The 25,673-nt window shown below is 46.1% G+C and overlaps 1 protein-coding gene across 2 annotated transcripts in view; it reads left to right on the top strand.

Moving 5' to 3' along the window:
- Positions 1-25,127, top strand: part of LOC122379558 (dnaJ homolog subfamily C member 5-like) — a 122,983-nt gene extending 97,856 nt beyond the window's left edge. For both annotated transcript variants that reach the window (XM_043361963.1, XM_043361883.1), the window contains 2 exons: positions 17,189-17,267; positions 23,559-25,127. In XM_043361963.1, coding sequence (XP_043217898.1) covers positions 17,189-17,226 — 38 coding nt within the window. In that variant the 3' untranslated portion in view covers positions 17,227-17,267; positions 23,559-25,127. The remainder of the gene's footprint in view (positions 1-17,188; positions 17,268-23,558) is intronic.
- Positions 25,128-25,673: the final 546 nt, after the last annotated feature.

Genomic DNA, 25,673 nt, shown 5'->3' on the forward strand with positions numbered 1-25,673 from the left:
CCACAAAACACATCAAAACTGCTTGGAAACTTGCCTTGAGTCTTGAGATGTGGTCTGAGATACCTACTCTACAAAGAATTTGACAGTGAAAATCCAGCTGAAAAGGTAGGTATTAGGTAGCTCTGAGCTTGAATTTTGTCCCAAAAATGAAATGAAAATTCATTAAACAGGCACTTTGTCTTATCTCTTGTTTGTCTTATCTTTACAAGAACACAAAATATGCAGACAAAATTAATGCTAAGTGGCGCCAAAGTGGCGCAAAAAGTAATAGAAGAACCAAGGATTGACTTTTAAGATCCTCTCTTCCCTAACGAAAGGATGAATGATGATGACGTAATATTTATTTATATGCCCTTTTGGTCGAATTATTGAAGGGAAATTAATTTTCTTGTAGTGAATTACACTCACAATGTTTATTTTATTAGAATTCAATATCGTGTTGGATCATTTACATCAATAAAATAATTCACGAGGCAGCATGTAACAATCCAAAACTTTTTTTGCAGCAACTTAATCAGCTGGTTTAAAGTCTCTGTTATGACGCATCTGTTTCGAAATCCTTCCTTGTGTTTGGAATGTGGAAGATTCCAGAAATCGGACATGGGCCGAATCTGTAGTTTTTGTCAAGATTCCTATGTTTTTATGTTGTGGTCATCTAGATTACAAACATTTGGTTGGTACCTGCAATATTTAAGGAGAATGTGGAATAGTAGAACACCTGTGAAATGTAAATGTGATCACTGCTAAGTGCTAAGTGCTAACTGTCCAGTCTTCAGAAACACATTTCAGTAATTCAAGGTATTTTTGTCCTTGCATTTTTTGATGACTGTATAATGATTTTTGTAAGCAATACTTCTTTGATTACAGGTGAAATTTTAATAGTTAGACTGGAATAGAGTTTCAAAATTGTGTGTACTTGTGGGGCCAACTGAGTCAAAATCAGCCCGCTTGTAGTTGTGGTTGGACAATGGGTGGCTGCTGCCTGCTGCCTGCTGGGTGGGATGGCTAATGAAGTTGCCAAAATGTGGCATTTGGCATTTGGGGGAAATTTTGCAACTCTATCATTAACATCCCAATAAATTTCATTTTAACTAGGCAAAAATGGAATACTTTCTCTTTTTGAAAATGGTTTCACTGGCAGGGTGACCGAAAGTGTCCGATTTTTGGGGGGCCTGACCGACCGATTACCAAATCGGTCAGCATATATTTTCGGTAACCGAAATTTTCGGTAACCGATTGACACCACTAGTCTATATTATAAATCCTAAATAATCCGCCGCCGTGTGCGACGTAGTCACTTTGTAGCGCTTATTGCGGCGGCATCTGTTGACCTACGGCCGTGAAATTTTACAGAAATGTGGGCCACCTTTACACGTAGGTCGTATTAAATTTTGGACATGATGCGGCCGGGGGTGCGCCCGTGGCGCGTGCTCGCGTGCCCATAGGGTTAACATTAGAATCGGCAAAAACACGCTATTGCTCGGGAACGGTAAGGGCTACGGGGGTGAAATTTTCAAGCCAAGTCGGACGCGTGCACTCATTTGTCGTATTAAATTTTCGAGGGGGTGGGTTCAGCGGTGTGCACGTGGTGGGGCCGCGACCGGCGCCGAGCAGAGGGCACGTGCTTTAGGCTCAGTTGTTCGCTTAAAAAACTGAGTGGGCCGGCAGGTCATTGACCTTTGACAACGAAGGCCGACACAAGGCACCGCTCGCCAAGGGGGATTCGCCAGTAAATACTATTAATTTGTTTTTGCAATATCTCAGCCGTTTCTGGGCCGATTTAGCTGAAACTTGGACTGTCGCTGGTAGTGTAGGGTAGGGTAGGGTAGGGTAGGGTAGGGTAGGGTAGGGTAGGGTAGGGTAGGGTAGGGTAGGGTAGGGTAGTGTAGTGTATTATAAATCTTAAATAATCCGCCGCCGCCGCCGCCGTGTGCGACGTAGTCACTTTGTAGCGCTTATTGCGGCAGCGTCCGTTGACCTACGGCCGTGAAATTTTTACAGCGATGTGGGCCACCTTTACACGTAGGTCGTATTAAATTTTGGGCATGATGCGGCCGGGGGTGCGCCCGCGGCGCGTGCTCGCGCGCCCATAGGGTTAACATTAGAATTGGCAAAAACACGCTATTGCTCGGGAACGGTAAGGGCTACGGGGGTGAAATTTTCACGGAAAGTCGGATGCGTGCACCCATTTGTCGTATCAACTTTTCGAGGGTGCGGGTTCAGCGGTGTGCACGTGGTGGGGCCGCGACCGGCGCCGAGCAGAGGGCACGTGCTTTAGGCTCAGTTGTTCGCTTAAAAAAACTGAGTGAAAAGCTTTAGAGCCGGCAGGTCATTGACGTTTGACAACGAAGGCCGACACAAGGCACCGCTCGCCAAGGGGATTCGCCAGTAAATACTATTAATTTGTTTTTGCAATATCTCAGCCGTTTCTGGGCCGATTTAGCTGAAACTTGGACTGTCGGTGGTAGTGTAGTGTAGGGTAGGGTAGGGTAGGGTAGGGTAGGGTAGGGTAGGGTACTGTAGTGTAGTGTAGTGTAGTGTAGTGTAGTGTAGTGTAGGAGTAGGGTAGTGTAGGAGAAGGGGTAGTGTAGGAGTAGGAGTAGTGTAGGAGTAGGGGTAATGTAGGAGTAGGGGTAGGGTAGGAGTAGGGTAGGGTAGGAGTTGGGGTAGTGTAGGAGTAGGGTAGAGTAGGAGTAGGGTAGAGTAGGAGTAGGGTAGAGTAGGGGTAGGGTAGAGTAGGAGTAGGGTAGAGTAGGGTAGGCGGGCGGGCGTGCGTTGCGGGCGTTTTTTGCGGCGGTATTTGCGTTTTTTGCGGTGTTTGTGTTTGGCGGCGGGCGGGCGGGCGTTGCGGGTGTTTTTGCGGTGTCTGCGTTTGGCGGCGGACGGCCGTTTTTTGCGGCGGTTTGCGGCGGGCGGCCGTTTTTTGCGGTTTGCGGCGGGCGGCCGTTTTTTGCGGCGTTTTGCGGTTGCCGGCGGCCGGCCGTTATTTGCGGTGTTGCGGTTTGCGGCGGGCGGTCGTTTTTTGCGGCGTTTCGCGGTTGGCGGCGGGCGATGCGGGCTTTTTTTTTGCGGCGGCGGTGTTTGCGTTTTGCGGCGGACGGGCGTTTTTTGCGGCTTTTTTGCGTTTTTCTGCGGTTTTCGACGGGCGGACGATTGTTTCTTTTTTGCGAAGTTTGCGTTGGCGTTTTGCGCGTCTTGCGGTGTTTGCGTTTTGCGGCGGGCGGGCGGTTTTTACAATTCAAGTCCCAACCTTCGGATCCGCAGTGCTGTTCGACAAGCGCTGCCCGGGCCCGCCTTACAGTTTAATTAAAAACAGCTACCCAAATCTACCCAAATAATACAGATAAAAATACAAGTCAATCACCCAAACTAATGCACCCGTAACATAACATAAATCAAAACATACAGTTATCGCGTAAACCTGTACCTCTAGTCTATATTATAAATCCTAAAAAGTACCCCGCCGCCGCCCACGCCGTGTGCGACGTAGTCACTTTGTAGCGCTTATTGCGGCGGCGTCTGTTGACCTACGGCCGTGAAATTTTACAGCGATGTGGGCCACCTTTACACGTAGGTCGTATTAAATTTTGGACATGATGCGGCCGGGGGTGCGCCCGCGGCGCGTGCTCGCGTGCCCATAGGGTTAACATTAGAAATGGCAAAAACACACTATTGCTCGGGAACGGTGAGGGCTACGGGGGTGAAATTTTCGCTGTAAGTCGAACGCGTGCACTCATTTGACGTATTAAATTTTCGAGGGGGTGGGTTCAGCTGTGTGCACGTGGTGGGGCCGCGACCGGCGCCGAGCAGAGGGCACGTGCTTTAGGCTCAGTTGTTCGCTTAAAAAACTGAGTGGAAACAGACCCGGCAGGTCATTGACCTTTGACAACGAAGGCCGACACAAGGCACCGCTGGCCAAGGGGATTCACCAGAAAATACAATTAATTTATTTTTGCAACATCTCAGCCGTTTCTGGGCCGATTTAGCTGAAACTTGGACTGTCGCTGGTAGTGTAGGGTAGGGTAGGGTAGGGTAGGGTAGGGTAGGGTAGGGTAGGGTAGGGTAGGGTAGGGTAGGGTAGGGCAGCCCCCGTTCACGAGCTTCATAATTCCTTTACCGTGACGTCATCACGGCGCATGAATTTTCCTTCACCCATAGAAATGCATGCAAAGCATGGTGTGTTTCAGGCGGGCTAAGGAGAAATCTAAGGCCTACATGTGTTCAAAAGACGTACCACTAAGCCAATGGATTCGTCTCATTACGATAAATGGGGTTGAAATCGAAACATTCGGTCTATATTTGTCTAAAATGGGCCAATCAAATGGTCCCTGCAACTCATAATGAAGGATTTCCTCTGCGTTGAAAAATTTGTTTCAAGTGTTTTTTCATCAGCGACAGGGGAAATCCTTCATAATTGCTACCAGATAACTACCATATTCCCTCGCATTTCTGTTGCGCATTGCCTCACAAATCAGAGTTTTGTGAAGTTTATATTAATTTAATTGTCATATTTTGACTGATTTTGGCGATTTTCAATTATTTCAACGCAGCATGGATCAGATAGCTCTCATAGTTTGCTGAAGAATGTGGCTTTTGCTTGGTTATTTTCAAGTTATCTGTGATTTGGTGCGCCGTGATCGTAGCATTATACAAATTATATCAACTTTAAAAATTGAATCAACTTTTGAAGTGAAGTTCACATGAACAATCAAAAGTTCAAGCATAATAATTGTTTTAACATAATGATGCAACATGTTTCTCCCAGATGGAACTTGTATTTCAATTGAAAACTGAAAATGGAAAACAGAAGATGGATCTGCGGAGTTACTGAGATCACAAGGTGCTCTTGATTGTTGGTACCTAATTGAAGATGTTGAGAGAACTTGTGAATCTGCATACCAGTCCTGACTTGCTTGATTGTTTAAATCTATTTTAATTCTCATAATTGTGTAATGTGTAGTGACTGTGCACACTGCGCAGCACATGTGCGCAGAAATGTGCAGGTGGCTGGTAGGTGGGTTAAACTTCGGAGATGCGAAGTTGGATGTCAGTTATAAAATTAATGGCTATGCCTTGTGGAGTAAGCTCTGCTGTTTTTTTGCAATTGTTTTTTATAATTGTAACCTACAATGCTGTTAGTTTCATTTTTATTAAAATGCTCGACCAGAATTTGCACTTGTTCATGCATGAATGGCTAAGTTTGGGGTGTTTATTCAACCCTGACTGCTCAAGTTTGTCAAAGGCACATGACACAGTGCGGCTAGATCAGCTGGTACCTATAACCTGTTGACTATTTTTGTCTTTGGTGGTGATGTGTTTGCTGTTTGTCTTTTGCAAGGTGGTCAATGAAATAAAATAATGCATTATTTTGGAATGTTTCCTTGACAGAAGCCAAGGCCCTATATAGAAGGTATGCTCATTAGGCCGAAGCAGCGATTTCCGTGACGTCAAAGGTACGAAGGGTCGGACGGCTGTAATGCAATCCTATGGAAAATGACCCAACTTTAGGGCTCTCCCACATAGCTGCTAACCTCGCCACTAAGGTAAAAGTTATATCACATAAAAGCTCAAATCAAGACGAACAAGAAACCTATCTGACGTTTTTACGTATTACTAACGGCTTAGACTCTATTCAAGTATATTCAGAGCTCTGCATTACCTCACTTTTTCTGCCGTCAATGCCACTACAAATGTCTAGTCGGCGCACGTGCGCTTGTCGAGCGGGGACCACCAGTCGGGCGATTCAGAGCTGCCGCCCAATCAGAACGCCGCAATGCCGTGACGTCATTGGTCGCACACGACACGTTACGGAGATAGGGATGAGACAGCCCTGGACAGAAGCCAGGAGCCGGATTGATGTGTGCTGGTGAATGAGATGGTTCAAAAGCATTATCTGATGCTTTTCAATGTGCATAAGCCATAACATACCTTTCATACGCTGAAGTTTTAATAGCTTCTCAGTCTCTGTCATTTTCCTGAAATATTGGTGTAGATAAGAGATATCAGTACCTTCTCAGAGGTACCTGCCTTCTGCTGGATGAATATTTAATTGGTTGGACGAAATGGACAGGTAGCCTTATGATAATGTAATGTGAAATCTTATGTCTATAAAACTTTGAAAATGAAGTTCTAATTATTCATATGTGCATACATTTTTGATGACTAAGAAAGTTTTCGACAAGAGTAGAAAATGTGGGAAAGTCTATCGAATAACACATTCTGAAGGCTCAATGCTGACAGAGTGCTGCCTCAAAGAATAACTGACTTGCTGGGTTACGAATATTTCTTTATTTTGATTTTCAAATGTAATGTACAATACATTGCAGTGAAATAACAAAATAGTGCAGTAAAATAGTATTGGCGACGATCAAACAACACGTGCGCCATTGATGTCTGCAAAAATTGCTACCAGATTGCTACCAAATCCGTGACGTAGCTACGGCGCCTTTATTTCCCTAGTGAACCAACCTGAGTAGTAAAGTAATCTTGGGGTAGGGTAGGGTAGGGTAGGGTAGGGTAGTGTAGTGTAGTGTAGTGTAGGAGTAGGGTAGGGGTAGGGGTAGGGGTAGGGTAGGGTAGGGGTAGGGTTGAGTTAAAATAGGGCCTAGGGTAGGGTAGGGTAGGGTAGGGTAGTGTAGTGTAGTGTAGTGTAGGAGTAGGGTAGGGGTAGGGTAGGGTAGGGTAGGGTAGGGTAGGGTAGGGTAGGGGTAGGGTAGGGGTAGGGTTGAGTTAAAAAAAGGGCGTAACATACAAAAGACTTGGACACTCCGCAACTATCGCTATTATATTAAAAACAGCTACCCAAATCCGGCCCCCGCCAAAGTTAGTTGGTAGCACTGCTGCTCCACGGCGTACATTTCCTACCAGCCCATAGGGTTTACATGTTAAATGACCTGTTTTCGGCGAGCGATATCTCGGTCAACCTTTGAAGGAATCAATGGTTCTTGGCCTCAAATGATAGATCGATGAATTTTCTTTCGACAATTCCTGTACCGTTTTTCACGAAACCCAGCCGATCTTCTACGGCGTACAGGGTAAAGATTTCTCTGCACGCCAGCACCCGCGATCCGCCTCTCCGAGCTACGGCGCGCGGTCCGCGGTAGCGCAGTCGGTAGCGTATCGGGCTACGGATCCGAGGGTCGTGAGTTCGAATCCTGGGAGCGTCGCGTGATTTTGGCTAGAATTAAATGATGTAGATTCTTGAATGTTTGCATAATCAATTATTAATAGCTAATTGAATGTATCTGCCCACTAATCGGCCCCTTAAAGGTAGTGTGCCAGCTTTCCTGGACCGTATGGAGTTAATGGACCAGATAAGGAGAACCGGATTTTTAGAACTTATCCATACCTTCAAAACTCATGAAAACGTCTTATATTCTTCAAGTTTTGAGTACCCCAGTGCGAAATTCGCCCCGACGGGTTGTCGGTCGTACCCCAACCACATTTCACACCACTATGAACAATAAATGCACACACTGAAATCGCTAAATAGCGATTTCAGTGCATATCGGTAATAGCATATCGGTAATATTACCGATATGCTCGTCCAATCAAGTTCCGATAAACCCGTTCATCATCATCTCCTGCGGTTTCGAACACGCCTGTTAGGTGGTGCGGTAGACCGCGCCCAAAGCCAGGGCCCCGGTAACGTGAGGTAGCCGAGTCGGGGCAGCGTGCGCTGACCCAAGCCGGGGCTGCGCGTCCTCCCGGTGTCATGTGATAGCCCGGGGCTGCCCGCGGGGATGCGGTAGACCGCGCCCAAAGCTGCGGCCCCGGCTTGGGTCAGCGCACGCCGCCCCGACTCGGCTACCTCACGTTACTGGGGCCCTGGCTTTGGGCGCGGCTTCTGCTCATACTTTGTGGTGCGGTGGTAGTGCGTCGGGCCGCGCGCTCTGACTTCGGCCAAGAAAAATGCGTCAGCTGATCATTGTCATTTCTGCCACTTGCGTGTGATGAAATGGGGTCATAACTTAAGAGACGGCTTTTTCATATCAATTATTTTACATAAAATCATATTTCAAACCATAAATAATGTTCGACAGCCAAATAAAAGAAACAATACCAATACAGGCTTACAGTTTAAGGCTCGACATTGTGTTGTCTACGATTAGACAGCTGATACCAGTGTGGCGGCCACAGGGGAGCAATGCCGCTTCAACCCTATTGGCCGTAGTGTCTAACGGTGGCGGCCATATTGCGCAGACCAGAAACCGGCTGCCGCCTGTGTTGAGGAATAGGGAATTCGGGACCTCGATTTACGTTTGCGGCCGCCGTAACCGTTACGTTCAAGTTACGTAGATACGGAACCCGGCGTCTTACGCAGAATTGAGTGGGGAACACGATCGTATCTTCAGAATTCCTCAAATTCACTCGCCTGACCTACATTTGCCCCGGCCGAGGGGGTTGATTGAACCCACCTCGCTAATGCACCGCTAATTAAACTAGAATTAAAGGGACAGTATCATCGAAAAAAAAATCCATGTATGGAGCTGATTTTTTTTTTACTAGCATTTCTTATTTTTCTGAATCAGAAAAACATAGTTTGAGGACCGAACTCGGTGAAAAATATTGCAACCACATTTCATTTTCATGATTCATTTTCATGGGCGAACCACCACTATACAAGCATGGCCGCCAGTTTGGAAGCATGCAAAATTACTACAGAACTGGCGCAGATAATACATTATTGACGCTACGCTTACGCGGTCGTTCTTCTGATTGAGTTGTCCTTAGGGAGAGGTAGCCTTAGGTATTGCCTATAAAAATATAACGTGACAATTGGAGGGAGTGACAATTGGACGTGACAATTGACAATGGGAGAAAATATCACGTGACAATCACGTGATAAACGTCATACATTGGAGGGAGATTGTGATTCAAGCTGGAGGAATTCCTTTGTTGAGCCGCTAGAATCCGAAGGAAACAGCGGAAATTGCCTACGACTATTTAATGAATTTAACGGTGATGAAGAAGTGCGAAAAACGTTTTGGCTTTATAAAATTTGATGAAATGACCAGGGTAAAAGTTTTATTACTGGCGGTCAATTCAAAACGGCGCAAACATTTAAACAGTGAAGATAGTGAAGCACGATTCAAAGTGTGGTACACCTTTCGTACTTTGAGCGGCGATAGCGGGATAACGGTGTGGAGCTTCGAGGATCGGTCTTCAGTTCCCGGACCAGAAAGGTGGGGCCTATGCAATGTCAAATTTCATCAAAATGGTGATACTGTCCCTTTAAGCGGTAAAGTGGTCGTATGCGGCAAAGTATAATGCAGAGTGACTGGTAGGAACCCGCTGTAAGGGTCTCAGGTCAACCGGTGACCTCTGAGGTCAGGTCAAGTGATCTAAGGCACGGGTTCGGTTTTTGGTAAATAACTTCGCCAAAAATGGCCATAGAGCCGCGATTTTGGCATCATCGTGTTCAGCTAGCTCAGGCGCATCGAGTGATATACTTTTTGTTCGGGTCAGGTCAACTTAGGGTGTTGACCTCAGGTCAAGGTCAGGTCAGCACCCCCAGGTCACGAAGTTGGTCGAAAGAGGTCATGTCGCATATCATTCGATTCGGCAGGTCTTCCTGAGTCCATTGGTGGCTTTCCCGACTCGCTAGCTCAATTTGATCGGGAGTTATTGAAGAAAAATGGTGACTCTTGTGACGTCACAAATGACGTCACGCAAGGGCAACAATGCAAATATGAAGCATAGAACCTTGCAAAGAGTGCATGAAATCATGATTTTATATGCTTGAGATAGTTTCAGATCATTCTCGGCGCCAAAATAACAATTTTCATATTTCCCCATTGACTTATTAGGGTTTAACGTATTAGTTCCTTATAGCTGATGATTTTTTAGGATTTCATCTTGTTCTCCACTCAATTCTGCGTAAGATGCCGGGTTCCGTGTCCACATAGCTTGAGCGTAACGGATGCAGCGACCGCAAACGTAAATCGAGGTCCCGAATTCCCTATTCCCCAGCACAGGCGGCGGCCGCTTTCTGGTCTGCGCAACATGGCGGCACCGTTGGACACCATTTGGCGGCCGATGCGCATTCCACATTATAGAGTTCAGTGGTGGCGGCGCTTGGGTTAGAATTCAGGTGAGGCACTCGTAAATGGACTTATAACTTTAGTAGGTACAACAATACCCGCAGCATATATTCCTACTACTTTTGTATATTAATAAAATATGCATGACACCTTGGCCCACTTACCGTGACGATATGTCTTGCAATGATTGGGGCATTGTGCATGGCTTACCGATGGAATTACTGATTGTCGTAACCGCGCCAAAAACGTACCCGATCTAAGTGAGCTGCCGATGTGCCATATCAAAAACGCCTAGGTTTTTAGTCCTTAGGCTGTGAGGCACTGTTTCACAGCCCAAGTTTTTCCAACGGAGGTCGCTGCTCCCTTTGGCACTTTCAATATTTTTTAAGAAAAAAGTAAGGCATAATAAGACAAATCCCTGAACTATTTAATATAAAATTATTTTTCATTTCTAGCACGGTAAGACCTTACCAAAAATACTGAACATAATCTAGAGCTTCATATTTAAAATCACAATAAATCGATCTTGGCTATTTTCGGCAAGGCTGTGCCTCACTTGATTCTCCCACACAAAAGCATTAGGCCACCAAATTGGCAACTATTATGTAGCATGGTAAACATCCAAGGTAGCAGCATTGCTGTGCCGATTCATGGAAGCTATATGGCCAAAGCCATGAATGAAATTAAGGAAGCAACACCCAATAAAAGCTTTTTTACCCAAAAGCTGGTGAGGCACTGCCTCAAGTGCCTCAATGGAAGAACCGCCACTGGGCCTGATACGTCATTCCCGTACGTCGTAACTCTATAATGACCTTTGCTTATTGCCACATGTGCGCCGCATTCGCGATTGTTGCCGACGCCCGTTTACAGATCAGCCCACTACAGTTGTTATACATATCGAAAAACCGATAAACTTTTAGGCGAAAAAGGCACTATTCCAGGCCTATTTTTGATTTTTTTGCGATATTAGGTAAAAACAGAAGCTTCTTATCCTAGGAAAAATAAAATGGGAAATCTTTCAAAGGTGGCACACTACCTTTAAACCTTTTATTTAAGGAATTTAAGAAATGAATGTCACGTGCGCGTCACGACTGCCAACCATAAGCGCTACCATATTCTAGTTTGAACTAACTTTTTGCTAGTCCCGACCACATATAGTAGGTTTTCTAGTAGGTATACTAGAAATTCCTACCAAAGTTCGTCCTACCCTTCACTCAATATACCCTGCCCAAATCTACCCAAATAATACAGCTAAAATACAAGCTACTCACCCAAACTAATGCATCCGTCACATATAATTAATCAAAACATACAGTTATCGCGCAAACCTGTACCTCTAGTAACAGTTAATTTATCTTTTGAGTTAAGCGTATGGTAATTATTTATTAAATGTCTTAACGATGCTTCAAGCTCTTCCTTTTTTTGTGCGTACTGCGGACAAGATAAGAAATAATGGTGTACTGATTCTGTGAGGGAATTGCATTTACAATATGGTGAATCTACCAAAGATGAATTTATTTGAAATAAATGAGAGTTTAAGCTGGACATACCGAGCCTGAGGCGAGTGTGCAAAATGTTATCTCCCTTAGTTCCCAAGCTATAATAAAACAAAGGTTTCGCTACCCCATACATCTTCTCTAAGGTTTGTTTAAATTCAATAGCATTTCTGATTGATTTGGTTTGTTCTGATAGTCGATTCCATCTTTTAATGGTCGAAGGAAAAAAAGAGTTTTTGAGGGAAGACAAGCGATTGAATGGTATACTTATGCTTCGAGAGTTCCTGAGGTCACGCTGAGTTTGTTCGTATCTTGTGCCGGGGATAACGTCTAATAGATAGCGGGGCGCATGGTGCTTGATTTTGTGAAATAGTTTAAGCGTGCTTCGTATGGATGCGTATTTTGAGAATAAAATGTTCGTAGCCCGTGAGCTCGTTTCCTATATCATGCTAAAAATTCATCAAGATCAAGGTTTTTTTATAAAAAAAAAAACACCGGGCTGCAAATTTCATTAATTGGATTTTATGAAAAATACACGAAAGCTGGTTCTTTTACTCGTATTTTGCAACACCTAGTAAATCATGCATGAACATGACGTTACATTTTAGACTGACGCCCCTGTCATTAGCTAACAATAGCGCCCCTCTCAAGGGAAAAAGTCGCCCCCTCGAGCACCACCCTTTCGCTGATCTCTGGCTACGCCACTGGGCAGCGGCATCACTGGGGGGGACCCCCCCCCCTGTTCACATGTTAGAGGAGGTCCTGTTGGAAGGACCATCAATTATCTTTCATATGCGCATAAAAAAATGATTACTTTCTTCGTAAAATATCACGGGAGATCACCATTAAGGGTGCGATGTTAATGTTAAGTCAATGGGAGGTGAAAAACCGCAATATCTTGAAAACCGATAGAGATATTAGCCTCAAATTTGGCATGTACCTGCTCCATGGGTATACAAAGCCTACTTTGGACAAGTTGTTTGATTCCGTGCAATATTCACGTTGATATTGCACGATAAAGGTGGAAAAACTGAAAAGTTTGAGCCGAAATTCATTAAATGTCATTCAAACTAGGCGCAAAAAATGAATGACACCCGCATCTCCTCAAAATGGACAACAATTCTATGTACTCCGATTTTCCATTTTCTTTTTGCAATGTTGCAAAAAATGAAAGTAAAACTTTGCTCATCTTTCATTTTTTTTGTGTGAGGCATAAAACAAAAAACCGGCTACATAGAAATGTGCACAGAACATTTCTTCACACGAAAATGAAGTTTACTTTTCAGAAATATCTGAACTGTGACTGGAATTAAGCCCGATTCATATCCACTTTTTGACGGTTTTGTTGGTTCAAGGGAGTGCCGCTAGATGTCGTATGGGTCTCCGCCTCGGTCCCTGCCGTTCCCCCATGTAATAAAACCCGCGAGTCGCGCCGACCGGCGGGGAGGGACTGTCAACACACGGTGATTTACGGTCTGGGGTTCCCGCGTGTGCCGGTGGCCGTGAAACTCTGCCGGAACAGAAGCGAACTCGGGGTTGTCGGAAGAAAATACGGATGGTGGGTGGATTGAATGAGATTAGTGGATTTTATATAAGTAGTATATATCGATACACAGGTTACCAGCTACCAACCTTGGCGCCTATACTTTACCTTCTCCCCTAAATAAAAATAGGTATTGCATGTGAACTGTGATGAATTTGATTGTGGCCAGTCTGTCTATACGTCAGTAATATTACAATCGCATAGTACCTACTCTGAACTCTGTAGCTGCATTTGTATAGCGATCACAATTCACAACACGTCGGCAAATAATGTGGTATCGGTATATAGCAACCACATGGTGAAGCTCAAGACCAAGAAGGAACAACCAGTACTACTATGTATTGTAATACTCACGGAAAATAATAAAACAGTGCATCAGTAGTTGTACATCAGCGATGCATCACACATAAATCCCCAGTTTGGCGTCTGCTCTGCTGACACAGTGCAGAGGCGAAGCCAATGAAAACATACCAGTATAACAGGTACATACCTACCTAATATTGCATCCATGGTATCATTGACATACATGTATGTATTGCATTCGTACATGACACGAAACTGACACAGAACAAGGAGCACAAAATGAGATCGGCATGATGCTGAGCGAATGCTTCAGTTTTGACACGATTGCTGAAATTACCTTAGCTGATGCGTGGTCGACATCTGAGCCAATGATGATATGTTACCTACATCGAAGTATCATTCACTGTTGTGAGTTTTTACCCCTTTTTCCCCTTTTTGCCATGATGGGATGAGTGACAAAAAAAGTTTCAGCTTGTTAGATGTGTGGCAGGGCTAGTCGCCTCATCCTGTATGTTTTTTTTTCGACTGCATCGACTGCATGGGCAAATCATGCTCTTAGACTACATAGAATACATACGTACTACATGTTCCAGAGTCGACGTCGATAGAGTTTGGACGACTCCGACTTTGACTCCTCAGTTGTTGCCACGACCCCGGACGATTCCAACTCCGAAACCCTGGTACCTATTTAGGACACTGTATGCTGTTGTGCACTCTGTGACTGAGGTCACGGGCGGCGTAAGCCGACTCCAAATATTGACGATAGGATCCATTTTCTGCTTGACCAGTTGGAGGTAGTCAGTTATGGAATGGACGGAGTGGATGGCGTCCGGGAGGGGAGGGGGAGGAGGTAGAGCACTGGCAGTGGCACTGGAGAAGCAAGTTAAATAATCATCCCTTCCATAAGTATAGCAGGCAGCAGCCGTTTGAAAAAAGGTGGATGGTAAGTAGGTATAGATATTTCTGTGAAGTTCCCAAGGAACATATTACATGGTTGCTAGCAGTCAATAAAATGCAGCTTGCTATAAAAGCAAGGAAGCATACCAATGCCTCGTTTACCTATAGGTAAAATTGATATTTTTTTAATATTTGTAGTTTGTACCTATCCAGTCCAGAGTCTACTTGATATAATAAAGTTATGCGTATGGGGCTTAGCTTCAAACGACATGCTTTCAAATGAGAAATAGATGAGAAATGGAATACGAATCTTCCAGCTCATAGTCTGCTCCATTAAAATAAGATTGTGCGCATGGGGCTTACCTTCAAATGAGAAAATAGATTATCAGCAGTATGAAAAATAACCTCTTGCTGATATCTGAAGGAATTAAAAAATTAAAGACCAATATATATATATACGGGCGTGGCCCATACGTCACATACGTCTCTCTTGTTCCATTGTAACACTGTACGTGTACCACTGAGGAAGGGCCACGCCCGAATATATATTGGTCTTTAATTTTTTAATTCCTTCAGATATGAGCAAGAGGTTATTTTTCATACTCCTGATAATCTTATCAGCAATGCTCAACTCAACGTTTCAATACCTGAGAAAATAGATGCTGAACTTCCCGTTGTTGTTACGGAGCGAGCGAAGCAAGCGAAGTCTTTTCCAGACATGTGCATGGATCCGAGTGATGGATCTATGATCTCTGTGGATCTCGAAGCAAAATACAGGTTGGGATCTATGATCCCACCGGATCCGGCGTGAAAAATACATCTTGGATCTATGATCTCACATGATCTGACGATAAATAGAACATGGATCTATGATCTGAGTAGTGAGTGGATCCCACCATGCACCACATTTGAAACCATGTTTTGAAGAGTTTCTATGCCAATAAGTGACACAAAACTATGGACTATAACGTGCGATCACATAAAATCACTAAAACAGAACGTTTGTGAGTTGAAACAAGTGTTTTTTTTGGGGGGGGGGAGGATATGTGTTGACAAAAAATAAGTGAGGATCTATGATCTCACTGGATCTCAAGCAAAAAATGAGACTCGGATCTGTGATCCCTACGTATCTCTCGATAAATTACAGAGCTGGATCTATGATCCCTTCGGATCCGAGATCAGGAACCGTGGGATCAGATCCCAGATCCTTTTTCTCGGATCCATGCACATGTCTGGTCTTTTCAATATAACGGATACATCTCAGTAAGAGCGGCCCGGCCCGACCCGGCCCGGGCTGTAACGCTTTTGAAAGGAAAAAAAACTCAGCAACCGCTGGGCCGATTTACTTGCGGTAATTTTTGTAGGGTAGCTTGATTCCTTCTACCAAGTATTTGCCTTCTTTCGATGCATGTGGGTGACCCCCTATGCACGTGCCACGTGCAAAACGAAGAGGAGTCATTTTTGTAACAATTGCAATATCTCGGTAGTTCCTGGGCCGATTGCGCTGAAACTTTGCATGTAGGTAGGCAGTAGGCACCCACTAGGCAATGCATTTTCATGTCTCACAGTTCATGTGGGGTGCTGCTGCACGTGCGCACGTGCAGGGGTCGATTCCAGATCTCGAGAACGGCTGGACCGATTGCGCTCAGATTTGGTTAACGGTTAGGGATCCGTTAGTAGGGTGCCGTGAAAAAGTCAGTTGGGGCCCATTTTGCACGTGCGCCCGTGCAGGGTGCCGCTTCTAGATCTCGAGAACGGCTGGGTCGATTGCGCTCAAATATGACACATTGCTAGAGACCGGTTAGTAGGGTACCGTGCACAAGTCAGTTGGAGGTACCCCTCACAATTTCCCACGTGCAAGGCCCACCCTCTCGCTCGCTCCGTTTGTCGTTCTATAAGGCGTTTTACTGGTAGTATGTGTAGCAATGCGAATCTAGCACTGCATTTCACTAAAACAATGCCGTCAGGTCAATCATGTGAGGATATCAGACGCATTCTTGTGACTAGAGCTGCGGCAGACTCAATATTCGATAACATGTATTCATATCAAATAATCAGTTTCGTTCTATCTGGGTAAGACGTAGCTCTAGCTACACCAGGCTAAGGACGGCGCCGGGAAGGCCTGTCGAGAGACGTGTTCCTTCCGCGCGGTGTTTACACACCATGATCTCCCTCAGTCGGCGCCGCCCGCCGCGCCGGCGCAGTAACCAAACGTCGTTATCGTAAGGGCCGTGAAATGAGGAGGGGGAGAAGGTCATTAACGTGGGAAAAAAGCGCTCTACCCTGGTGACATCTACTGGCTGAGAATCGGAGTAGTAGTGCTCGGACACCAACGCTGAGCGGAGCCACCTCCGAAGTTAACGCACCCTTAAGCATTTTCGAGAAAAGTGCCAAAGTCACCCAGCGAGGCAAACTCACCCCCGTGTACGGTATTCATATGTTTGCCCATGAATGGGGAGCACTTTGAGTGGCTATAAATACATCAAAGTGTAATATACTCTCTTTTACATGCAAATATAATGTGATAATGGGACACCCTGTATATATGAACAGTTCTCTTGTTATATCGAAAGGACGTCTTACACCACCCGGGCGTCTTACCCCACCCTCTCCTATACAGTTTATATTGATTTCAAATTTTTGAAACCCTGATAATCCCTTCAATTAACTTAACAAAGCTGACTGTGTGTACGCCTGCCTATGTCGTAACACCCATGGCGAATGTGTGCTCTGCCCGCGTGCTCCGACTTTGTGCTCTGCCTGCTTGCTCTGACCGTGTGCTCTGATTGTGTGCTCTGACCGTGTGCTCTGTTTGCTTTGTCCGAGTATTTTGTGTTCTCTGTGTTTTCTGGTCATGTGATCTAGCCGTGTGCTCTGACCCTGTGCTCTGTGTGCTCTGTTGACAGGCATGACGCAGTCCGGAGTTCAATCAAATGTTCCCTAGACGGGCGTTCTCCCGGGACCAGCGCACACAGATCGGCTTCTGTAAGGAATTGACCATTAGCTGACTCCCAGTGACCTACCATTGAGCTCCAGCCCGCCTCCCAATGATCTCCCAGTGACCTACCACTGAGCTCCAGCCCGCCTCCCAATGATCTCCCAGTGACCTACCACTGAGCTCCAGCCCACCTCCCAATGATCTCCCAGTGACCTACCACTGAGCTCCAGCCCACCTCCCAATGATCTCCCAGTGACCTACCACTGAGCTCCAGCCCACCTTCCAATGATCTCCCAGTGACCTACCACTGAGCTCCAGCCCGCCTCCCAATGATCTCCCAGTGACCTACCACTGAGCTCCAGCCCACCTTCCAATGATCTCCCAGCGACCTACCACTGAGCTCCAGCCCACCTCCCAATGATCTCCCAGTGACCTACCACTGAGCTCCAACCCACCTCCCAATGATCTCCCAGTGACCTACCACTGAGCTCCAGCCCGCCTCCCAATGATCTCCCAGTGACCTACCACTGAGCTCCAGCCGGCCTCCCAATGATCTCCCAGTGACCTACCACTGAGCTCCAGCCCACCTCCCAATGATCTCCCAGTGACCTACCACTGAGCTCCAGCCCACCTCCCAATGATCTCCCAGTGACCTACCACTGAGCTCCAGCCCACCTCCCAATGATCTCCCAGTGACCTCCATCTAACCTCCATTTCACCTCCTGAGCGCCGTGTTGGCTCCGTCGTCTCACCTGATGGCTAACCGAAGTCCTCTCTCTCTCTCTCTCTCTCTCTCTCTCTCTCTCTCTCTCTCTCTCTCTCTCTCTCTCTCTCTCTCTCTCTCTCTCTCTCTTTTTCTCTTTTTCTCTTTCTCTTTCTCTTTCTCTCTCTCCCTTCCCTCCCTCCCCTCCCTCCCTCCCCTCTCTCCTCCTCTTTCTCCATCCGTTCCTCCCACTTTTCGTTGGCGGTAAGCTAGCCTTTGCTCTGGTGGGAAAAGGAGAGTTTCGGGCCAGACTCCAATTTGTTTGCGTGTATGTATTAAATTAACCCGCGCCCCGTTGAGGCCTGGCAGATTCCAGGTGTTTGTTTTTTATAAAATCTGATGGCCAATAATTGCAAACCAAAATGATAATTAATATCAAATTTTTTTGTAGTGTACTCGTTTCGACAACAATGTGCCGTCGTCATTCGTCAGTAATTGAGACAAAATATACATAAAGTCACAAATCACATTTTAAAAATAATATCAGCATTGGATGGCCTTGATCAGCATTAATAAATCACTCATGGAAATGACATTTCGATTTTTTTACATTCGATCACGTTCGTTCCCCACAATCGTGCTTACGTTATAGCAAGGATAATCTGGCTGTCGCTACTGCCATCGAATAAAATCCACCTCTTGTGTTTAGTGTGTTCTTGGTCTTGATGTGTGCAGCCTCTAGTGCCCTCCTGCTATTTTTGTTAATACCTTTCCCTAAAATTGCAGCAAAAAGCAAAAAGTTTCAGGACACAAAAGTGGCGACATTCTACAAGGTGCACGCGACGAAGATAAGGATCGTGAGTCGTGACAGTAGCATAGGTAGTTTACCAGATACCGTGCGCTGTTTGCGAAAAACAATATGTAGGCGAGACAGGTAGGGGCCTAGGTACCCGTGTCCACCCGTGTCGCGGAACACAGAAGAGACGTGAGGGGGCACGTGTTAAAGGGATATGTTTTCCTTGAAAAAGTGGAGTGGATGGTTCCAAAACACTTGAAAATTGTCAATAATACCAGAATGGGTGGCTACATGCCATTAACGGCCGAACTTTGCAGAAAATGATGAAAAACTGTTCTAAACTGATGACGTAATTTATGGTAGTGACGTCATATGCAACACAAAGCCACCTTGTGGGAATGTAGCGAACTACAAGTCGCTTCAAGTTATGGTGAATCAATGTGCTACAGACATTGCGCGCAAGCTTCGATAGCTACGCAGACGTTTATGGCTATTTGTGTGGATTTTTTCGGTGTAGCATTTTTCAAGCAATTTTATTTTTATTACGAGCGAGCGAGCGCAGCGAGCGAAGTGAGTCTTTTCAATATAACGGAAAAATCTCAGTATGAGCGGCCCGGCCCGGCCCGGCCCGGCCTGTAACGCTTTTGAGAGGCTTATATCTCAGCAACCGCTGGACCGATTGGCCTGCGGTCTTTTTTGTTGGGTAGCCCCATCCCTTCTACCCCGTAATTGACTACTTTTGATACATCTCAGTGACCGTCGTGGCACGTGCCACGTGAAAAGTCAAGGGTGTTCAAGCTGTTTTGCAAAAGTAGTGATTTTGAGAGGCTCATATCTCAGCAGCCGCTTGGGCCGTTGGGCGATTGACTTGCGGTAATTTTTGTAGGGTAGCAGCATCCTTTCTACCCAAAATAGGATACTCTTGATGTATGTGGGTCACCCCCAGTGCACGTGCAAAATACAACAATAAGAGGTGCCAAATTTGTTCCCATTTCAGTAACTCGGTAATTACTGGGGCGATTTCGCTGAAACTTGGCATACAGGTAGGCACCCACCAGGCAATGCATTCCCATGTGTTGCAGTTAGGGTGCTACTGCACGTGCACACGTGCAGGGGGCGTTTCCAGATCTCGAGAACGGCTGGGCCGATTGCGCTCAAATCTGGTACACGGTTGGGGACCAGTTAGTAGGGTGCCGTGCAAAAGTCATTTTGGACCCCGTTTGCACGTGCGCACGTGCAGAATGCCGCTTCCAGATCTCAGGAACGGCTGGGCCGATTGCGTTCAAATTTGGCACACCGCTAGCGACCGGTTAGAAGGGTGCTTTGCACAAGCCCGTTGGAAGCACCCTCTCGCCCTTCCGCACGTGCAGGGCTCACTATCTCGCTCGCTCGTTCTTCGCCCAAAAGGCGTTTTACTGGTTCTATTTTTGAAACGAGCCAAAGTTCGTCCTATTTGTGGCTCAAAAAGGCTTTGGTAATGAATCTTCAAAGTGATATAGCCATGAAGAATATTGGATGGAACAGTGTTGAATCAAATTCAAATTTACTACGAGCTAGCGAGCGAAGCGAGTCTTTTCAATATAACGGAAAAATCTCACTATGAGCGGCCCGGCCCGGCCCGGCCTGTAACGCTTTTGAGAGGCTTATATCTCAGCAACCGCTGGACCGATTGGCCTGCGGTCTTTTTTGTTGGGTAGCCCCATCCCTTCTACCCCGTAATTGACTACTTTTGATACGCAGTGACCGTCATGGCACGTGCCACGTGAAAAGTCAAGGGTGTTCAAGCTATTTTGTAAAAGTAGTGATTTTGAGCGGCTCATATCTCAGCAGCCGCTTGGGCGATTGACTTGCGGTAATTTTTGTAGGGTAGCAGCATCCCTTCTACCAAAAATAGGATACTCTCGATGCATGTGGGTCACCCCCAGTGCACGTGTAAAATACAACAATAAGAGGTGTCAAATTTGTTCCCATTTTAATAACTCGGTAATTACTGGGGCGGTTTCGCTGAAACTTGGCATACAGGTAGGCACCCACCAGGCAATGCATTCCCATGTGTTGCGGTTAGGGTGCTACTGCACGTGCGCACGTGCAGGGGGCGCTTCCAGATCTCGAGAACGGCTGGGCCGATTGCGCTCAAATTTGGTACACGGTTGGGGACCAGTTAGTAGGGTGCCGTGCAAAAGTCAGTTTGGACCCCGTTTGCACGTGCGCACGTGCAGAATGTCGCTTCCAGATCTCAGGAACGGCTGGGTCGATTGCGTTCAAATTTGGTACACCGCTAGCGACCGGTTAGAAGGGTGCTTTGCGCAAGCCTGTTGGAAGTACCCTCTCGCCCTCCCGCACGTGCAGGGCTCACTATCTCGCTCGCTCGTTCTTCGCCCAAAAGGCGTTTTACTGGTAATAATTTGAATTACGATGTGCTGAACCTCATCAATAATTCAAACCATGCATGGCAAAATTCACGATGCAGAACAGTTCAGAAAATTGACTTTGGGTTCAATCTACTGAGTGATTTTTTTACAGGGCAAAAAGTTTTTTAGCCTAGAGGTACCGAAACATATAGCAAACACGAAAAAATATATTCACGTGAAAGAAAATTGTTTGTCATTTTGTTTTCAGGACCTTTTAGAGATTTCTTGGGACTCATTCTGTCCTTGATTCTGTCATAGTGAGCTTAGCGAGTACGCAGTCATCCGAATAACGCAACCCATCAGGAGACGAGCTCATGCTTGCGTGCACCCATTAATGCCGCTTGTATAAGTTGTGAGACTTCTGAAGGATACTACGCCCTGTAAGTTTCATCTTCCTGCATGAAAGTTCCTCTGGCACTGGGGGCGTTGCAAATTTGCAACATCTGAGGACCTCGTAGAGGCTCATTTATGACGTCATAGGCTAGTGACCTGACCTGACCTGAAAACGCGGTTGGTGTCAAACGATCCAGCTTGAATAAAAGATTAGGTATGCCAAGTTTCAGCTGTCTATCCTAGGCGTGTTTTGAGCTATCGCGAAAAACCCTATGAGGCGGCACCCGCCCCACCCCTTCTCGGCCGATGAGGGTTAATGTACTAGTTCATTTGCGCAGATATAGTATCATCTCAGCTAAAATATATCTCTAATTCATGTTCGACACATTCTAGTGTTGTTATACAAAAATTAACTCATTATATTTTCAATTTATTTGACTATTTTGCCTGACGAATATTTATTTTTCAAAAAAATAGGTGCTATCTCCAAAATGGAAATTTTTCAGATCTTGGAAACCGCACCATCGGATTCCTCGCAAAATTTTAGTCCAGAAAACACTAAAATTGGAGATGGGTATTTTCAAAAGTTATTTACCGTCTTTTGGGGCAATGTCCGAGGCTTGTCAACCATGTTATCTAATATCTATTGCCCTCTCTCTCTGGCTTCGCTCGCTGATGTAACTGCGATTTGCTCATCCCTACCTGCTTGAAAACGAGCTTCTGAAGCTCTCCAGTAAAAACCATGCCGAAAGTCCGTTTACGAACTTCAGAACTGCACTTGATTCACCATGATTGCCTTTAGGTTGCTGAGGTTAAAAACGAAAAGGGACTACTCTTCACTGACTCAGGATAATAGTTGACTCGAGTAGTGACTGGTCACCAACAGCACACAGTCTCCGAGCTCAATAGCTAAGGGATGTCTTGTAAAATTATGATGCTCGTACCTCATTAGAATCAAGCGCAATCGTACTTTTGGTGGTTCTGCGACACCTGAGCGAGCGTCATTTCAGCGAACGACATTTGAGCGAAGCCTTTTCAGCGATTATCAATTTAGGCGATTGACTTTTTCAGCGATTGTCAAGTCGGCGAATGCAATCACAGCGATAATCAACTTAAGCGAGGACCAGAATCAGCGAAACCAGATTGAGCGAATATATGGAGGTCAATGGGGGACCAATTGAGCGAACACAGTTACAGCGAAACCGAACGCGACGGAAGTCAATCATTTGCTACTTTTCTGGAATTCTTGCCCTTGGAATACCCGCTTGGTATGTGTCATGCTTCAAGCTGCGCGCAGCAAATTAAACATTTTCTTTTAAGCTTGGAAACCACAAAAATATATGGCCTCATTCAGCAACTTTGATCTGGAAATGTGGAACGTCAGGGATAGGACGATGGAAGGAATGCCAAGGACCAATAATAAACTCGAGGGATGGCACAGGGGGATCCAGTCTATGTTTCAGGGACCTCACCCAAATATCTGGAAATTCGTACGTTGCTTCATGCTTGGGGCAAGAACAAATTTTACAACATGGGGAACTGATCCAAATTCAAGCGGGTGAATTTCGCGAAAAACAGCACAAGCAATATGAATCTCTGAACAAACGTTTGGTCATCATTACTAGCAAACAGCAGGGGGGGGGGGGTGAAATCGAATCGCTGTAATTTTTTTAGAAATGTGGCATTAAATTTGGAGCTTAATGTCTGAACTTTGAACGTGACATCCGCCATCCAGTTCCGGATAACCATGAAAAGTTCCGGAAATATTCGTTGTACGAACGCTCGCAAAAGAAAAAAGAAAAAATACACCGTTACGGGGCGATGAAGTGTTTCGCTGAAATGACAGTCGCTCAAACTCTAGTCGACGAAAAAGATGTCGCTGAAACATAGCTTTCGCTTAAATTGATAATCGCTTTATTTGATAATCGCTCAATTTGATATTCGCTAAGTTGCCAGTCGCTGAAAATGGTTCGCTCAAATGACATTCGCTCAAATGACACTCGCTCAAGTCGCTCGCACCGACTTTTGGTCAGAAAATAAGTGTTCGGTGAATTCTGGGAGACGCTGTAAGTGTTTTGCTGTCTGGTTCCGGCAGGCTTCTCTGGCCAGTGCAGTCAGTCAGTCGGCGGCGATCCCCGAGCCGCCGAGCGCCCGACACTGCACTCCGGCCCTCGTCAGGGAGCCAATGGCGCCAGCAGCCGCAACCATTCAATGCTCAGCATATCGGAGAAGTTGCGGAGCGCTGTCTGCTTCTGGATTCTGGAATGTGAATGTAGTCGTCATAAGCCTGAAACAGACTCTTTCCTCAGTCAGGAAATCGCATGCGAGGAGAGCCTAGAGCCTATTCAAATGCATGGAAGCACGCTCGCATCAATCGCACGTACTTTCCGCATGCGATTGATGCGGGAAGAATTGTAATGTAGTTCAATAGGCTCTCGCATGCGATTTTCTGAATGCCGAAAGAGTCTGTTTGAGCCTCGACTCCGGAGCGCACGGCTGCACTGTCGCCGGATCCACGGACCTGTAATCAACCCTAACTCTCAGTCGACTGGAAATCAACGGGTGTTCACTGATTGGTGTGCGGATGTCTGCCGGCTTGTTGTTGTTACTTTTGATGTGCTATTTGATCTTTGAGTGAGAGAGCGTTGAATGCGTGGCGTTGAATGCAGCGCCGCTGGTCCGGCGAGGCGGGTAGCCCGGTCTGCCACGACGCGCCCCGAGTCGGCCGGGCCGGGCCGGCGGCGTCACCCGTCGGCAGCGCCGTGAGCCCGCCCGCCGCCGCAGACTGGTGGGTCGGCACCCCGCGCTATGTCTTTCCCTCTGTCCCTCGCCTTTCTCCCTCTGGGAAGTGCTATGATGGGCGAATGCCAGACAGTGGCTGCCGCACCTATTGGCTGTCATTTCTATCACTATAGCTAGCTTAAAAAGCACAAATGATGCCAACATTAACGTTCTGGTGTTCTTTGAGCTTGATATCGAGCTGTAACAACTAACAACGCTTTATGGGCAAGAATGCTTGGTTTGACTCCGGCTATTTCTGTTTTATGCTCCATTTAGCTGTGCTGTATTGCTGCTCTGCTGTGCGAGTATTGGATGCGTCCGTCAATGATTGATCGTTTGACCTGACCGCTGCACACCGCTCTCGCCTGGTGACTGGCTAGTGCACGTTTACGGGTGCACTTTGGGTATCTTTAGGCATATCTGCTATTTCTGGCATACTGATTTGTTTTCTTGGCTGGCTGTGTCCCGTTCGGGCGAATGGCCAGCCCACATAGACTGCTGATATCAGGGTGCTTGGCCGAAGAGTTTGTCAGTGATCTGTGTTGTGCTCGAGCTGGCAGTGGTGCTGGGCTGGCTGCAGACGGATGCCGCTGCCGCGCCGCGTCCTTTCGTAAGTTGTCATCTCGCAGTAATAACCTTCCGCCATTCCGTTCAAATATTTGCTTGATTCGTGAACGGGGAATTATATCGCGCATGGGATTAATCGATATATTATCTGATAGGGCGCGACCAATGGACTGATGGCCTAACGCCAGTGTGGCGCGCGGCGCGACCGGTGGCGGCCAGTGTGGCGCGCGGCGCGACCGGTGGCGGCCAGTGTGACCGACTGCTGGCCAGTGGCCAATGTGATCCGGTGTGCTGTAAATACACTTGACAGAGCTAACATCAATAGCCACTGCGACACACTGCGACAATCACGGTTTTTGGTAATAGTGACTTCATACAGGGTGTCCCGAAAAAGTTAATCCAAAGAACGTTTAATAAAATTTGCAATTTTTATTCAATTCCGTCTGAAATTCATACGACATTTAAACAGTGCAATAATAAGTGAGTTGGCATAGTTTTATCGAATCGGTTGTATTAAGCGGAATGATGGCACGTCAAAAAGAAAAAAAACGTACGATTTTAGCGCCAGGGTGTTCCGAAAAAGTTTCCATACGACCCTACGAAAATTGCATTACAAATAATATTTCCGGATGAATTCATTTCAATTTCACACAGTGTTAAGCCAAGGCCATGAGAAGTAGTTAATTAATGTAATTTGGAGCGCGTTTGGCTCATTTTCGTCTTGATGGGTGCTTTTCAAAGAAATGACCAAAACCGCTTACAACTGCGATTTTGCAAGAAGAATTCTTCGAACACAACCAGCAGTTTTTTTTCGGCAGATGACGGCCTGCACTATGTGCTCCAGGGACAAGGGTCGTCCTTG

The sequence above is a fragment of the Amphibalanus amphitrite genome, unplaced genomic scaffold (genome assembly GCF_019059575.1).
Source record: "Amphibalanus amphitrite isolate SeventyFive unplaced genomic scaffold, NRLGWU_Aamphi_draft 000000F_arrow, whole genome shotgun sequence".
NCBI classification, from domain to species: Eukaryota; Metazoa; Arthropoda; class Thecostraca; order Balanomorpha; family Balanidae; genus Amphibalanus; species Amphibalanus amphitrite.